This window comes from Ipomoea triloba, chromosome 4, assembly GCF_003576645.1.
Source record: "Ipomoea triloba cultivar NCNSP0323 chromosome 4, ASM357664v1".
Lineage (NCBI taxonomy): Eukaryota > Viridiplantae > Streptophyta > Magnoliopsida > Solanales > Convolvulaceae > Ipomoea > Ipomoea triloba.
In genome coordinates, this window is record NC_044919.1 from 101,402 (window position 1) to 119,124 (window position 17,723).

General features: G+C 37.5%; 2 protein-coding genes across 3 annotated transcripts; one reads left to right on the forward strand and one right to left on the reverse strand.

Annotated features, from left to right (window-relative positions):
* The first annotated feature begins 3,459 nt into the window (after positions 1-3,459).
* LOC116016348 (cytochrome b561 and DOMON domain-containing protein At3g61750) lies at positions 3,460-5,586 on the forward strand. The gene is made up of 4 exons (XM_031256570.1): positions 3,460-3,971; positions 4,102-4,498; positions 4,591-4,895; positions 4,981-5,586. The coding sequence occupies exons 1-4, from the start codon at positions 3,750-3,752 to the stop codon at positions 5,269-5,271; spliced, it is 1,215 nt and encodes a 404-aa protein (XP_031112430.1). The 5' UTR covers positions 3,460-3,749; the 3' UTR covers positions 5,272-5,586.
* Positions 5,587-5,704: 118 nt separating this feature from the next.
* Positions 5,705-17,187, reverse strand: LOC116016347 (protein TSS). Of its 2 annotated transcripts, none has more exons than XM_031256569.1 (25): positions 16,910-17,187; positions 16,703-16,765; positions 16,457-16,518; positions 15,901-15,993; positions 15,700-15,772; positions 15,255-15,608; positions 15,094-15,161; positions 14,819-14,950; positions 14,195-14,236; positions 13,573-14,097; positions 13,304-13,461; positions 12,554-13,067; positions 12,410-12,472; positions 12,227-12,328; positions 11,694-12,011; positions 11,076-11,168; positions 10,841-10,942; positions 10,434-10,538; positions 10,167-10,300; positions 9,885-10,068; positions 9,647-9,778; positions 9,214-9,326; positions 8,846-8,936; positions 6,313-8,650; positions 5,705-6,001 (listed from the first exon to the last, which is right to left on the reverse strand). In XM_031256569.1, the coding sequence occupies exons 2-24, from the start codon at positions 16,761-16,763 to the stop codon at positions 6,482-6,484; spliced, it is 5,688 nt and encodes a 1,895-aa protein (XP_031112429.1). In that variant the 5' UTR covers positions 16,764-16,765; positions 16,910-17,187; the 3' UTR covers positions 5,705-6,001; positions 6,313-6,481. The 2 variants fall into 2 exon arrangements, with proteins under 2 accessions (XP_031112429.1, XP_031112428.1); XM_031256568.1 differs by having other exon boundaries at positions 16,703-16,799.
* Between the last annotated feature and the right edge of the window lie 536 nt (positions 17,188-17,723).

Genomic DNA, 17,723 nt, shown 5'->3' on the forward strand with positions numbered 1-17,723 from the left:
TTGACTACCGGGGTGGTCATTTGGTGGGCCAACATATATGACTGATTGAATGAATGAAAGGTAAATAATTTTAGAGGAAAAAATAAAGAGAGACAATATTTTTAAACTGGAAACCGGAATGTTGAAATATAATCATGAGTCTTTTTGGGTGGTGACAAGCCAAAATCTACAATATTTTAGGTAGTTTGGTACATGTACATGCAAGTGTATTTTTCTCTAGAGAGATGTAGATGTCGATTGAGCTCCCCTTTGCAACTAGAAAGTGGCAACCTTTCTCTCTTGTTAGGCAATAGCTACTGGTTAGCACCCTCGCTTCCTTAAGCTAGTTGGCAGGTTGGCCACCTACTTCCAATCGACAAGTTAGGCTCCTGGTGCTAGTTAGCAAGCAGGTTGAATTGCTTGGTGCTGGTTGGCAAGCTGGTCACCTTCTCATCCCAGGATAGGGTGGATAAGATGGTACAATTGTACAAAGCCTCTAACCTCTATGACACTAGTCTGGCTTCATGCCTCGTGGCTTGTCATGGGGCTAACCACCTGTCGGTTTGACTGCTTTGGCGATATTGACTGGGCACACGTGGTTGGATATCTAACACTGTGAAACAACTGGAGGAGAAAACGAGACGATAGTTTTACGTTATTGCAAGAGAATTGATGAATTATGAACCCCGTTCAATGTGCCCTAGGGGATGTTGTATTTATACAAGATTTACATGTCTTGAGAAAGGAAATTAAGAAGAGAGTTAACAAATTTGATATATATTAAGAAAGTTTCATAAGCTGCTGCATTTCTTTCCTAATGCATAAAAGGGAAATCTCGCCTAAAATCCGGACAAAGCCTTTTGGGAAATATCCTTTTCCCGCCTATAGGTTCGGTACTCGGTTGGCCTCACCGACCCTGACTACCCACCGAATATTGGTAGATGACTAGGTTGGGACACAATACCCCCCAACGAGAATCCCATATTCTTGGTCTGCTCGGTACCCGTTCTACGCGGCGAAAACCGGCCACGAATGATTGACAACTGTCTGTACCCATCCGACTGCAGAGGGCTGGTGGCTCGCCCGAGTACCGCCCATGCGAGGCCTCTTTGGTCTTCTAACCAGTCTACTTGAGTGCATGCTTCTGCTTCCCGCGGTGTATCCTACTCAGAGGTATCCATCAATAGGAATTAGAGAAAAGTGTCAAATTGACCCCCTAAGTCAAACGGATAGTGCAATTAAGTCCCCTAAGTAAAAAAAGCTCCATTTAAATCCCTTAAACCGGCAAAAATATTCAATTAGGTCCAAAATGACCTGATTAGCAAGTTAGTTCGACATCAGGCTGACATGTGTCCCTTTTATTTTTTAATGAATTATTTTATTTTATTAAAAATTTTCTTTTTTATTTAAAACTGTTTTTAATTATATATGTCTGCAAGTCGGCGTAGCGCTTCGCCGGAGAATTCTCGAGACCGTCGAAGACTCTCCGGATATCCGCAAAGCGTCGGAAAACAGTTCCCGGCAGACTTGGAGAGTGCGGCTCTCCATCGTTCCCAGGCTGGGAACCGCCTTCCGGAGGTGGCTGCAGTTATCGGAGGCTGTTATAATCTCCGACACGGTTACGTTCACGGTGACGGAGATGATTTCGGGGAAAGATTTTTGGCTTGAAGATCAGGGATTTTCACTAAGGTTCACAAGCTGAGTGAGTAACCTGCAGAACATGATGAATGTTGTCTGAGATCCAGATCTGGAAGACAGCCATGGTTGTCGTTTTCGGACAACCGTGGTTGTCACCGGACAGCCACGGCTGTCTTTAGTAGGAGACAACCACCGGTTTGACAGCCGGTGGCTGTTTAATAATATAAAAAAAAAAATTAAAAATAGTTTTCAATAAATGGAATGATGCGAGGGAAGGCGAATGATGGAGATGTAGGAGTAGCTTTGAGTGTTTGTTTGAGCCACAGCGACGGAGAGGCCAAAGAAAGGAAAAGAAAAGATGGCAACGACGGCAGCCATCGGAGGAGAAGAAGATGACTAGTAGCAGAGGGAGAGTTGCAGAGACAGAAAAGTTTTCTTACCAAAAAAAGAAGAAAATTTTTAATAAAATAAAATAATAAAATAATTCATTAAAAAATAAAAAAGAAAATAATTCAGGTAAAAAAGTTTTAAATAAAAACAGTTTAGTAATATGTATATATATATATATATATATATATATATATATATATATATATATATATATAAATTAAAAACAGTTTTAAATAAAAAAGAAAATTTTTAATAAAATAAAATAATTCATTAAAAAATAAAATGGACACATGTCAGCCTGATGTTGAACTAACTTGCTAATCAGGTCATTTTGGACCTAATTGAATATTTTTGCCGGTTTAAGGGGTTTTTATTTAGGGGACTCAATTGCACTATCCGTTTGACTTAGGGGGCCAATTTAACACTTTTCCCTAGGAATTATAATTAATTATGCTCCTAACTAAATTAGTAAATGAATACCTACAAATAAATTAAAGATAATGAACGTAAAGACAAGAATATTGTTGGTCACAGAGACAAAGTCTGTATTGTGACTTGAGTAGTGAATGATGTCCTAATAGGACAATTAGCAATAATTTATACACAACTTGCTCCTAACTACTCTGCGAGAAATGAGCGACAGTTTATAAATAATTTTGACGGCGCACCACACCTCACCAGTCGAGGCCGAGCACCCGCCGACTTGACATCGGTAGCCAACCATAGCTTAGGGTTCGGCCAAGGGCTGGTATTGGGCTCAGCCTCGTCCACTAGGGTCGAGGCCCTGAGGCTTCGAGGTTGATCAGGTTCGACCTACGAGGTTAATTTGCTCTGAGTCCATTTATAATATATCCAAAGATAATATATTTTAATTAAGAATAGTACTTGTACCTAATATAGGTTAGCATGTTCCATCTATTTGTTCTTGATATGATTCTCCTAATTTCTCCTAACTCCACCAGTTGTAGTGAGTACAAAAATGTATTAAACAAAATTCCTTTACCTTTTATATCAATTACATACCTATGAAATCTTAATCATCGAAGATAATTAAACTTTTTAATGTGTTAGTCAATACATTTAAAAATTATGTGTTTCTGGTACGGTTAGCATATTTTGTACGTGCAATAAATACATATAAACAAATTAGAGACACATAACATAATAACTACAAACACATAAATTGATAACGGCAGGTAGAGAATATGTTAACTGCAATTCTGCAAACACATACAATTAACATATTTTGTATTTACCAGCCATTAACAATTTATGTGTATGTAGCTATCATGTCTGTAATTATCATTTGATGCGTCTTTAATTTATTTAACCCATAACTATAAATACAAAATTTGATAAAAGATTATGTTTTGATCAGGTCAACAATACGATGTAAAACATAGTCCATTTGAAAGACTTTTATTTTACTTTATTGAATTTTGGTGTTGGTTGAAAGATCGATTCGAAGCGAATGATGATGATGATCACCCGCCACCTTTCAGATCAGATCGGCACCATACACCAACCTTCAAACCCAAGAAAACACTTCCTAATTAATCACAACCCCCTCGCTACCAAACCTGATGACCCACACCAACTCTTTTGTTTTCTTTTCTAGCTTTCCGGCCTGCACGCAGCATTATTGTTATTATTGATCTATAACATATATACAGTTGCAAAATATTATTCATCAAGCATTAGCGAGCTGAGCTGAGCGGTGGTCTTAGCTGCAGGATAGGATAATGGCTCCAATTTCAAGCAGACTCCAAGAATTACTTGTTGTGATCTTGATCATCATCGTTTCTGGGAGATCAAATAATAATGTTGAAGCTCAGAACACAGAAGTTGCCCAAGATAAAAAAGCACTATGCAGCATCAGTCTTGCGTCGTTTCTTCCTCCTCCCTATGGGGCTATGGAAAACATGATTTGTCAGCCTCTTTGGAATTCTAATTTCCTGCTAAGAGTAAGTACAGTAGTATATATAAATTAAATTGCAGCATAGCATTATCTGGAGTGAAGTATATGCATATATATATATATATATAATGCAAATGAGTGAAATGAATTTGATTTATATGTTTGTGTGTGTGTAGTATTCGCAGACAAAAGACAACGTGGTGACAATAGTGGCATCGACTCTATACACCAGTGGGTGGGTAGGAATTGGGTTTTCAAGAAATGGAAAGATGATCAACTCTAGCTCCATGGTTGGATGGATAACACCAGAAGGTAAAGCCAGAATGAGGCAGTACTTATTGGAGGGATTCAAGCCTTCACAGGTAAAACATGACAAAGGTGAACTGCCATTGACCACCACTCCTCCCCTGGTTGTGCTACAAGGCGCCACTATTTACCTGGCATTCCAATTGAAATTCCCAATGCGCCTCAGAGCTCAACCAATCATCCTAGCATTTGCACATAGATATCCCCATCATCTCCGCCTTACAAACCATGATGACAAGACCACCATCAACTTTGACTTCTCCACAGGTATGGTTTATAGCTAGTATGAGATGAATATATAGATGTATGTATAGTAGCTAGTGTGCTTAATTTGTTTGTTGGGTCTTAATTGCATGCAGGAGCTTCGTATTCAGTATCTGTTTCACCTAGTGGTATCATGAAAACAAAGAAGACACATGGTGTTTTAGGAATCATGGGATGGGGTTTGTTCTCCCCTAGCGGGGCAATTTTTGCAAGATACCTCAGGCAACGAGGAGGAGATAATGCATTGTGGTTTTACCTTCATGTTTCTGCTCAGTTCATTGGATTCATATTAGGACTTGCTGGTGTGGTTATGGGCCTTCGACTGTACACAAGAATGCATGCCCACGTTCCAGCACATAGGGGCATTGGCATTTTTCTTCTTCTCCTCAGTATTCTCCAGGTTTAATTTCATCTCATCTCATTTCATTTCATTTGCTGCATATATATATGCCTTTAATTTTTGTATCATCCTATCGATCGATCAGGTGTTAGCATTTTTCCTACGTCCCCACGAAGACAGCAAACATCGCAAGTACTGGAATTTGTATCATTCTTGGGTTGGAAGGATTGCACTTTTCTTTGGAGCTTTGAACATTGTGTTGGGAATACACTACGCAGAAGCAGGGGATGAATGGCAGATAGGATACGGGTTTCTTCTTGGATCAACACTACTCGCATGTATTATCCTCGAAACATTGTTAAGGATGAAGAACAAGAAGCTAAACAATCCACCCCACCACCGTCCAGACTTCCCAATGAATTCTATGGATCACTAACCACAACCAACCTGCTGCCCGCATGTGCAATGCCCCCCATATATATATATATATACATTTTACCCATCAACAACATATAAAAGCTCGCATCGTCCCAACTTCAATTCACTGCTTTTTGAACCCATCCAAAGTGATGTAAATTTTCAAGTTTTGTATTGTCTGCTCCCTCCTAGTTTTGCAGTAGAGAAATGTTGTGTAATAGGAATTATATTCTTTCAAGTGTGGCTGGCTGGCTGGCTTTCTTTGTATGATTTGGAGCACAAATCTTGACTCTTCTCTTTTCATCTTTTGGTAAATACTATATTGCATGGAAAACTTCAGAGCTTGATTGATTATACACTACTCACGCCTTATCACTACACTACTTAAATAAACAATATAATAAATCAAATAAAGACCAACACCAACTACTGTGAATTTTGCAAAATAAATACGATGTAAGATCAAAAAAGTCTATTTCTCGTCAATTAAGTTCAAAAGAATAATTGATGTAGCCGTATACAACTCAACCAAATAATGAACTGTCTTCCCTATCAAAAATAGAACTTGCTATGAATAAGCTAATCCTAGATGAAAGGGGAGTAACTTTAGCCTTTAAGTATTCATATTAAGCACTGTGAAAACAAAACATAAAGACTTCCTAACCAAATTGGAGACTGCATGTAGGTATCACCAGACCAGTAAAGACTCCGATCCTTAAATGCCAAAACCCACGTCTCTAAGAAGAAACCTGCAGCATATAAGTCAAACAGCCATTTAAACTGCATACCCACCCAAGAGAAGGGGTGGGAGGAAAGGAGGGGACAAAAAGGATAGATGATTGCATTGGCAATGTGAATATGTAATAGGAAAGAAAGACTGTACAAGCCTACAACTCCCATCAAAAAGTACAAATACACAAAGAATATAATGAAACTCAGCATGTTAAAGCATGCATGCATACTAATTATTCTCAGAAGCAAAGTCATTCATAAATCATAATAACAAGAAGACTTCAATCACAGAAAGTTCAAATATAGTAAGTTGGTGAATATATCTAACCTGCACCATTAAGTTCAAGTGACGTAGTCCGAAATCCAGCAACATAAATCCCAAAACCTGACAATTCAATTCTTTTATCTTTATTTCCTTGGGAATTCGGACAAGTGTGCTTCAACTTCATATTGGTCATTATGCAATAGTTATTGGTTAAAAGCTCCAGAACTATATTTTATGTGCAATTACTGGCACAATCTTTATTGGAAGGAAGTCCTGTGGACCTGGGAACTTCTGTCTCTCTGATAACTCTGCTATAAACAACTTTAAATGACTGAGAGGTGTATGGTCTCTTTAGCAAACTTATAGGCATCCTCAGAGTTTGTTTCCTGTTCCTCCGTCCTCTAATCAAAATGTTAAAGGTTTTCTCATTATCAGTCTTCCAAGGATGTCTTGGTACATAACGATCACAACTTCCACCATCTTCCTTTGAATCATCACTGTTGTTTGGTAAGCTTTCGGGCAAAGTAGCATGGTTCGAATTTAATTTGCCCTTCATTCCATCATCACCTGATTGAACGTCAGTTACATCATTCAAGTTCTCCACAACTTCTGATGCTAGAAGATGAACTTCTTTCTTTGTGTCATCCAAAGTATTGAGATCCACTGGTAAGTTTGGTGCTATATTCAAGCTTTCAGGATTATCATATTGTTCCTCCTTCATGGACAAATTTGTGTCAGTTATTGGCTCAACCACCCCTGGTGACAAAGAAAATTCCACTGGGCGGCCTACTGGCCATACTGTGCTAGGACTGTAATCTGATGGACCAGCATTAATATTGCATTGCCAAGGATAATGGTTTTGATGGAATGGGCTAGTGTTTACTGGAAATGTACTCCGTGGTAGTGACTGAGGCTGGGAGTAAGGAGGGTACATAAATGGCAATGGAGGCATCATGTTTGGAGTTGCTGGAGGAGAAGGGTATGGATGATGAGGAGAAGAGCACATTGGATTGGGCAAAACAGTGCCTGGTCCTGGATGAAGAGTCATGTTCATTGGCCAAGGACCAACGGTCGGTAGGGCTCCAGGACCAGAAGGGTGATTAATGCTCATAGGCAAGGGTGCTATGCGTGCAACAGCAGATGATGGGCTAAAGGGTTCTGCTGATGCAGATAACTTTTTATTGGACAACTCCCGGCTATCATTTGAATAAGATGAGGATTTCACCCTTGGACATTCTACTTCTTGTAAAGGCGATTTTGAATCACTCCTGGCTTCAAATGTGTTTATTTCTTCCCTCTCACAAAGATCCCCATTGGGAGAATCATCCGACGAAAGCGTATTATCAGTTTGAACGCATTCCTGCCCCATTTGACTCACTGTTATACAATCTGAATCATTAATAATCATCACATCACTTGTGTGAATTTCTTCTTTCTTAACAGCCTCTGCTTCACATTTTATTTGGTCTTCAGAAAGCAGATCAAGATGCCGAATGCTGCACTCCAAATTTTCAGCATCCTTCTGCATAGTGTCAGAAATTTCTTCTATTTGATTGTTTTCTTCTCCAACCTCTTCAGTATCTTTTCTATATTGAATTTCATCTTCTGATACCCTCGTCTGCAACATAGAAATAGTACCTGGTGGGGCCAATGCTACTTCCTTATAAGATGGAGATTTTCCCAAGCTTACTATTGAACTTCTCTTTGATATTTGGCCAACCTCTTTCAGTGTCAAAATTTGCTTCTCTTCTGATAAAGGATTTAATGAATCACCTGCAATTCTTGAGGTCTCTGTGGCAGTTTCTCTGACAGAAGATGGTACTGATTTAACTCTATATGTCATAGCTTTTACCATTCTCCTCCCAAACTTTGCACTTGGCGATGAGGTCTTTGTTATATAGTAATCTGCATAACTTCTTGGTGATGACGTCCTTTTCTTTAAAAGGTAGTATTTACCACCTTGGTAGTTATTCTGGACTCTAGCTTGTTCAACATCAGACACCACTTCTTTTTTCTGATAACCAATGACCTTGCCAATTGTTTGCCATCGCTGCCTTACTCTTCGCCCATACAAACCAGCCGATCTTGGTCTCTGAACTGGCTGCCATCCATCTTCTCCTTCAACATGTGTCTCGGGTAAGACATCATTGGCAATTGGCTTCTCTATTGAAGCCTCCTCCGGTTCAGCTAGTCTGGACTGGACTAGTTTTTCCTCAGCACCTACACAGTCTGCATCATGCTCAGATACAACTGGCAAGATGACAGATTCCTTATTCTCTTTGTTTTCATTATCAGGTTTGCAAATTTGCTTCTCTTCATCTGATGCCTCTCTCTGAGAATCTTTTGGAGATAATTCAGAATTTGTTGAATTAATATTATTTTGATCAGATTTTCCCTTCACCTGAAAATAACAGCACAAAGCACAAGAAATACAAATTGAGGTTAGGAGTGAATTGGATTTAATAAATGGCAATTCCAAAAGTAAGAAATGCCAGTAATGTTCAGCAGCAAAAAGCAAATCTCTAGCATACCTGTGATTGTAAGAATTAATTAGAACAAAGAATAAAGTAAAAAGATACAAAGCACAAAAGCCAACCTTCATAATAAAGCCTTTTCTTTTCACCCCATTTGCATCTCTTCCTTTGGCATCAGGGCTTGGATTAATGTAGTCAAGCAAATCTGACACACTGAGACACAATAGATTTAGTTGAAAGAAGTCAGCTATAGCAGATTGATTGAAAGAAATCAAAGTAACTACTATGTTGAACAGTGAAGCTCATATAATGAGACAAAAATGTGCATTCTGCATAGACTCTTATTCAACAAAACAAAAAGAGAATAGAAATCAAAATAATAGAGACTGAGCAGAAGGATGAATCAAATAGGCTTTAGAGTTAAGTGCTCAGTAACAAGTGAAACATAAAAATGGTGAAATCTACTGGCTTTTACTTGTACCCTCCATACCTCAGATGACCCTTGCTGGCTATGGATGCATCGGGCTTCCTCGTTCCATTTCGGGCAGCTTCTTGCTGCTCAAAAGCCTTTGACTCAAAGTACTCAAGCCAAGCAGCAGCATCCTACAGCATTTAGTTACAAATATAAGAATCATTCCATGGAAGTCTATGTATTAATTTTCTTAAAATAAATAAATAAATAAAATATATCTAACAAGCATCACTTGTAGATGAACCTTTAATACAACTACAAGTTGAGCAACAAGGACTAAAAAACCATGCTCTGTGCACAAATTGTTAGTCAAAGATTACTTTCATTGTTTAAAGCATTTATATAAAATTAGCATCCATTGGTTTAAATTAAATATTGTAGAAAATGAAAGAATAAATATTATACTTTTGTATCATGGTGTGTCAGTGTCCATTGAATAAGAGGGGGTTACCTGCGTTCGAAGATCATCTGGACCCAGCTTTGTCCGAAGTATCTGCAACGTTGTTTGCTCATGTTGAACGCTCAAAGGATATGCTTCCATCAATGAGAGTGCAATTGCAATAGCATGGTAACTAGCAGCTGTCTAGTAACAGTGCAAGCACAAAAGAAATCAGATCAGACAATCATAATCATAATGATAACTGAAAAAAGACTAAGATATAGACAAATATAAATAACGGAAGTGCAACCTGGATATGATCTGGGCCAAGTAACTTTTGGTTGCATTTTAGAGCTTTATGAAGATATCTGAGGGCAACATGTACATTACCCAAGCCTTCCTCCATCATAGCCACGTTTATGTAGGTTGCAGCAGTGTTTGGATGTGATGGGCCACATGTGAGATGTAACAAATAAAGTGCTCGCTTCACATACCTTAAAAGTGAAAACATAGAACCAGGGTTAGGGAAAAAAAATCAAATATGCTGAGCAAAGGAAGAACACATTCTGGATGTGTTTCAGAAAATGCTTACTTCAGAGCCAACTCTGTGTGTTGAAGTCTGTAATAGAAAACAGCAAGATCCCCATAACTTTTCATAGTATCTGGATGATCAAGCCCTAGCTCTCTTTCATTGATATCCAGAGCTTTCTGCTGGTAGATTGTGGCCTGCCATGGAAATCAAGTAAAAAACACATTTGAATGCTGTTGTAGGAGATGACAAATAAACATTGGAAATAGGAAAGAAACTGCAGCACAAAGGCAGAGTAGGTTGTATCTAGTAAAAAGGCTGGAAGACTACCTGATTAAAATCTCCTGTGTGATATAAAACAACCGCAAGAAGGCTATAAGCACCTGCTGTCATTCGATGATAGGGCCCACATACTGCAACAAGCTTTGCAAGTGCCTAAAGAACAAGAAATTTAAAGACTCTTCTAAGATAGTATTGACATGTAGGAAACCATAAATATTTGCCTTCCATAAAACAATGATTCTCTAATAACTTTTATTTCATATCCATTTCCTTGCCTCTTCATCCATGTTAGTCCAAAGAAAAACAAAGAAACATAAAACAAGTCACATTATGAAAGCTATTTTTAAGAAATAAAGACACATTACAAAGCATTTCAGAAGTAGTCTGGATTCTCACTGTGAATGAGAAACCTCATAGAAAGAAAATTTATTCTTCCATTCCTGAAGATTAATTACCTTTGTCCCATAGCTGACTGCATCTTCAAGTTTCCCCTTGTCTAACGCAGTTTTTGATGATTCCAGAAGTTGGCGACCATCTGCGGAAGAGCATGCTGCTTGCTGCAAAAGACAAACAAAATTATAAAACATACGATGATGATAATCCACAGAATGTAGACTACTTCAGATATTAAAATCAATATTCAGTAGAGTATTTCTTCCAACTATATTAAATTTTAGAGTTGCAAATCACCTTATGTACTGGTACCAGACCAACAATGTCTTCTTTCTGGAAAGGATTTGGAGAATTCATATCATAGTCTCTTGGAACAATCTCAATACCAACCTAACACAGTCAAAACAGACATTTCAGTGCTGTTAAATGTTAACCCTTTTAGAGGATAATCTGTAATACAAACAAATTTCAAGTATTTTATAATCCATTTTCATCTTATGAATATGAATAATATTGCCCTTTCATTTGCTAAATTGTTTTTTCTTTTTTTTTTTTTTTATCAGTGCTTTACTGCCATGTTTTCACAAAAAGACAAACCTATCCCAACATGCATATTTAGGGCTTAGCTGATATCATTTCTAATAAGTTTCATTTATCAAATCCAAAATATATTTTCTATTCTGCATTCAGAATACTTGACATGCAATCTTTTTCAAGCATAGTTGACCATTGAAATAGCAAATCTGAACAATATAATATTTCAATCTATTGTAACCAGATAAATGTGTTAGTGACTAAACTGAGCATTGGCACAAGAATGGTGAACATTACAGCCGTAAGAATGTAAGATGTGCTCCTTCAACTAGTTCAATAGCTTAAAGATGGAATACTACAAATGTAAGAAATTTTGAGTACCTTGTGACATAGACCACGAAGAATTGCAAATTTCCTCACATCTTTGAAGTTTAGATTGCAAATATCCCATTCATATCGTTTTTCTAGAAATAACTCCAGCCATCTCCACACAAGGGAATCAACATCATGGAAGTGATTTGACTGTTCACTTTCAGGAACCCCAAGCATCATATTCAGAGCAGCAGCAATTACGGCAGCCATATCCTCAGTCTTAACAACTGAGGCAATCACTGCTTGCAGAATATGCTTAAAAGCACGTACTATCATCTCATGCATACAAAGGGATTGCACATGTGTCAACTTTTCTGATAGCTTCACCTGCCAAAAAGAAATAACAAGGAGAAATGAACTAGATGAGGCTCATAATGCACTGCACTGATAAGGAAATTAAAGTCCAAACTAATGGTCAAAGAAGTCCTAGGCATTAGTGACAAGGTGAAATGGCATCTCATGTGTGTGTGTGTGTGTGTGTGGCAGTTACAAATCAAAAAAGCTAATAAAGATAAACAACGAAATCCACAATGAAGACTCACAACTTTCCCAAGAGAACGCATCCGCAGACCTCTGCTATGCATGAAATCAGTAAGTGTCCGACCATCAACTGGTGATAGTTCCAAAGAACCAAAATCAGCAACCTGTATCGCATTAACAAATATAAATTGTAAGTTCTAGAACTCCAGAAAAGTTCACCAATATACACTAGATATATATATTACCAGTTTAGGAAGGGCAACTTCGTCGTAGTACTTCTGTGATAGATCAATCAGTTCCTGTAATGACTATCATGAAAAGGAAAAAGGTTAGGAAATAGAATGCAACTGAAGGTATTGGAATTTCATGAGATTATGTACATTTGCTACCTTAAGGTGGAGTCCAGTCTCTGACTCTTTTAGTCGGTTAAAAGCAGCATCAGACAACAAAGTCTGTAGTATGATTTGATTTTCATCATGGGAGTTTGTTGAAGGCATCGCAGTTTTTTCCGATTCCTCACTAATGCCATATGCAGCAGACTTGGGGTTATCAGACTGGAGTTCCATATTGTTCCCATCTGAGTTTTTCTTTTTGTTCTTAAGAGACTTCAGAGGAGTTCCAAGCCCCTCGACCTTCATTTCATTTTTTATCTTCTCAGCAGGAGGCTTTTTTTCTTTTTCTGATTTCTTCTGATCTTGCAAGTGTTGTATCCAACAAGCTCCAAGTTCCCATCTTATGAAAGCATCGGCTTTTATTTCTTCTTCTTGAAGCTTGGTAATACTCTCTTCCAGTACTCTCTTAACAAAAGCCTGGGAAGTAGTGTCTTCACAACCTGAACTTTTTGATTGCAATGCTATTTTGTTATATTCTGAAGCTGTCTTGAAGTGAAGAAGCATCCTTAAACTACAAAAAAATAAAGAAAAAAAAATGTATAAGTAGCAGTAATGGTTTAGAAGGTGAGCAATATAGAATATACATCAAAGAAAGGATGTCAACTAGATATAGAGGCTATTTCTGAGTCAGTATCATTTCCTATTGCTGCAGAAGACAAAGAAAAGTTTTTTTCTTTTTTTTGGGTGAAAAAGGGACAGCAGAAATGAAAGAATTTATGGAACTTCTAATAAGAAAGTCAGTAACACCTGTTTATATTTAGAGCATTGGCACCCCCATCAGGTTGATCAGGAAGATCAAGACTTTGCAGTTTAGGACTTTTGTTGTCAATTTCTTCACCATGAACTTTCACAGTTGCAATATAACCACAGTGCCTTACATTTACAACACCTAAGGTAGCTACATCCTGCATTAGAAAAACATGTTTTCATTAACATTTAAAACCCAAAAAAAAAATGTAGGAAACAAAATAACAGAATAAGACTCTGGATGAACTTTGCTGTTCACTGTGTCCTACATGGGCTGCAGTATTTTCATCAGCAGTAATCCCCTTCAGGAGGTTTCGTTCAATCAATTGTTTCATGTCTAATCCTGATGCTTGAGTTCCATCAATTTTAGTATCTACTTTGCAGCTGGCATTAGAAGCATCTTTCATGACAGAAATGTTTAAGTCACCAACACTCTCCTTGTAAATGATAGTGCCATCAATACCACAATTAGATAATTTGTCTTCCTCCATTACATGCTGCACAGCTGATATTGCTTGAAAAATGGCAACATCAACAAATAAACTGTGAAGAAGAAAGGCTTTCCTATCACGAATCTGCCTCTCCTCTGCTGTTGCACATGGCATAGATGTGATAAACGAGAATGCATTGGCATAAGGAAACAAATTGCTTTTTCCATCCCGGCCAAGACCACCTCCATCTCCTCCCCATTTTTCATCCTCCACTGGGAGAGGTGGAAAATTAGTGGACAACTGTGCGGCAACAGGGGGAATGAGCCAAGTGTTGGCTCTAAAGCCATAGGGAAGATTTCCGAACTGCATAAATGAGCAAGAATTTCAGAATGATTCAAAATGTAGCAGGCTAGCAGATAATTCAGTCAGTGACGAGGATATAGGAAGAGTGATAGAAAACCTTGTTACGTTCTTGGAATGCTTTCATAAGATCTTCATAAGCCTGAAAAGAAGGATTAGCTACATCAGTTTTCCCCCAATGAAAAGAAATCATAACAAATTAAAAAATAAAAAATAAAATTCCAATCAAACAAAAGATACTATAAGAATGAGGTATGAAAATTATCAGGGAGGACAAACTACAGATTAGCCTTTCAAAGCAAACCTCCATCACATTATCCAATATATGAGACGTTTACTCAAATTCTCAATTTTTAATCAGTTCTAAAGCAGACATTCTACAAATCTGTTCCACTAAATGACAACAAGCATTGGCTCATAATAAATGCTCCAAATGGATAGAGTACTTTACATCATGCCCAATGAGTATAGCAAAGTTATTTGGCAATTGATACATCAAATAAGTACAAACATTAAAGATTATCTAAATTACCAATCAATGGAAGACTAAGAATCTAAGATCAACTACTATGCATACAATCCATGCTTTCACCAAAAAATTGTACACAATTGGCTGGGGGGTAAAAAATTAGCAAAGGCATCCTCAATCTCCATTTTTGAGTCACAAAATAGTAAGAGGTCCACAGTATTTTCATTAAGAAAGCAGGAGCACTGGGAAACTGACATTGTCAAACGCTCTGCTAAGATGTCTCAACAAATCAACAAGGTTGTGGCTAAGAATCCTTAGCTTTCCAATGCTATAGAATCCTTTTCTACAAGCATCAACCAGAACCAGCTTCCCATTGCAAAGCTTAACCTGTAAATAATGATCACAAGTGCCTACCATATCAGCTCATTTAACGTAAGCAACACTATGTGTGCAAATATCTGGAACACAATATGGCATTATATTTGTATTAGTACGTCTGCACAGTGATAAATTTAGAACAAGTATCTTACTTCGATAGAGAAAAGGTGATCCTCCCGCAAATCGTTCTCATTCCGTTGCGTTGTTGCTCTTCTTATAACTGCCAGAATACATTTCCGAGAGCATAAGTTAGCAAGTTGATCAGAAAGGAGGAAAAGATGAAGATCGATGAAAGACGGGAGCTGAGCTTTACACTGAAGAGGGGGCGTGACATTTGAGAGAGAGAAGAACTCGTAGAAGCTACCAAGTTTAGGACAGGAGTTGTTCATCTCTCCGTCAGCGTCCACCGACGCCGGTGATGCATCTTTTGCCGCCGGCTGTGAATGCGACGTCGGGGAAGTTGGTGGCAAAGAGTGCTTGTGGTTGGTCGGCTGCGATTTGCTCGACTTTTTGGGGTTCTTGGCATCCTGCGTAGGACGCACATTCTTATTCGAATCGCCGCCTTTTGAGCTCGCCACAGCCGCAGCCGGCCCGAAACTCGTCGTGCATGCTAGTATGTCCAGCAGCCTTCGAACATGCGCCGTGGCGCTCTCTTCATCGTAATCCTCTGAGAATAGATTGCAAAGGTTCAGATAGGGGCAAAATGGGGTTTTAGACTTTTAGTAAACGTTACCGTTTACGAATAACGTAACGTTTACCTTCAACAAGAGTGAGGACACAGGGCTTCAGTGCGGAAACGTCCACCGTATCCTTCAAGCGTAGCCCTCTCACCTGTTGATAGGATGCCACGGTGGCAGGGATAATCCCCATTTAGTTTACAAATATTTAATATATCAAATACGTTATTTTGTCTCAAAAAAAATACGTTATCTCAAGCAAATAATAATAATAATAATTACCTCATGACTTAACGAAAATTTTGTGAAATTACAAGTCCTTGTATTCACCGATAAAAGTCGACGAACATCAATAATCCTATCCGTCGATATCCCCTATTCAAGAAAATGCAAAAGAAAAAACAATATAATTAATAGCTAAAATAAATAAATAAGAAAATTATAAGATTTTAATAGCAAAAGATTACGTGTAAATGAATTTTTTTTGTTTTTTTGTAAAATTTGTCAACATTGTCCATTCATAATAGATTACAGTTTACTTACGCAACTTATTTTAGTCATAAAATATTATTCTATACGTCTCAATTTTAAAGTAAATCTCTCTATCATGTTTGTTGAACTACAAACACATAAAAGTTAGCTAACACGATTTGAAAATTGAATATCCCAGCTGTGAATTGGAAGCAGCATTACATTTATCCAACAACTAACATCTTGCCGTTATGGCATATTGTTTGTTCTTACAGGAATTGAACAAACTCTACACCACAACTTGTCATCTCATCTATCCAAGCAATATAGTATAACTCAGCGTATATATATTTAAGAATAAGTAAACCTTCAAGATAACTTGCGTCTCGTCCGGTAGGTTTACTGTTACATCCATGACAACCGGGAGAACTGCAAATGAAATGTAAAGTTAATTATATTACTATATATTGCTGAGAAATTCATCAAATTAAATAATACTCCGCGGCGTAGTATAGTTACAAAAATTAATTATTATTAGCTTAGCTCATACTATATATATTGTTTAATTTGAAAAGAATAAGATAAGTGAAGTACAGTATATATAGATACATACCTTTCTCTTCCTTCTTCTTCTTGTCTCCCTTCGTCTTGCCACGACCGGTCTTGGGCGCCATTGCTGACCAAATTAAAGCTGAACTTAAATTCCAAAGCTGTGGCAGAGCAGAAAGCATGCAACAAATTAAATATAATACACATGAAGAAAACGAAAGCACACGGCAAGTAATGTTTAATTAGCTAGGTGCATATACTATATACCGACCTGATAGAGAAGGTTCTTTAATGCAGAATCCAGAAAGTGAAAAAGTGACACCAAAGCAGTACAATATATAAATACTTATATATAGCTTAGCTTGATTGTATATAAATAAACAGCTAGCAGATACAGTAATATAATGAAGAGTGCAGGCCGGGAGCTAGCAGGTACAGAGCGATAGAAATGGAGGTGAAGATTGAAGAAGCAGTTTCGGGGAGAGAGAGAGAGAGAAGGGAGATAGTGGGGAAGGTTGAGGGATATGGAGAGAAAGAGGTGGAAGGAATGATAAGGAAGGAAGGGCTGAGATTTAAGAAGTCAGAAATTAAATTTGGCATTTTCTGCCCTTTTTACGCTCTGATTTTCATTCACTGGATATTTTCCGTAATTTTATTTACTATCCTGTGTTATTTTTATACTCCCTCTGTCCCATTTTACCTGTCATATCTACTATTCATTGCTCAAATGTTTATTTTCTTTAGTAATTTTTTATTATTTTTAAATTTAATTTTTTTGTATTTAATAGTACTTTTAATGTAGTTTCTAAATATATAAATTTTATATATTAATACTAAACTTAATAATATGAAAAATTGGATTAAAAATTACTTCAGTCAAGCCTCGTTAAACGAATCAGACAACCATTTTGGAACCGAGGTAGTACTAATTATTCCGAATGTGGCATTATTTTTATTTTTTAATATATTTAGATTAGATTTACTGGCAGCTCCATCTGCGGCTTGCAGCTTGCAGGAGCTCCCTGGACCACTTTGTTTATCAACTTTCTACCAGGAACACTTTCTCCCATATTAATTAAGTGGTG

Coding starts and splice junctions, on each gene's coding strand:
- LOC116016348 (XM_031256570.1), top strand. CDS start 3,750: ATGGCTCCAATTTCAAGCAGACTCCAAGAATTACTTGTTGTGATCTTG. Junction 3,972..4,101: donor ATTCTAATTTCCTGCTAAGA/GTAAGTACAGTA, acceptor GTGTGTGTGTAG/TATTCGCAGACAAAAGACAA. Junction 4,499..4,590: donor CAACTTTGACTTCTCCACAG/GTATGGTTTATA, acceptor AATTGCATGCAG/GAGCTTCGTATTCAGTATCT.
- LOC116016347 (XM_031256569.1), bottom strand. CDS start 16,763: ATGGCGCCCAAGACCGGTCGTGGCAAGACGAAGGGAGACAAGAAGAAG. Junction 16,519..16,702: donor GAAGAAGAAGGAAGAGAAAG/GTATGTATCTAT, acceptor TTTCATTTGCAG/TTCTCCCGGTTGTCATGGAT. Junction 13,068..13,303: donor AATGCTCTAAATATAAACAG/GTGTTACTGACT, acceptor ATTTTTTTGTAG/TTTAAGGATGCTTCTTCACT.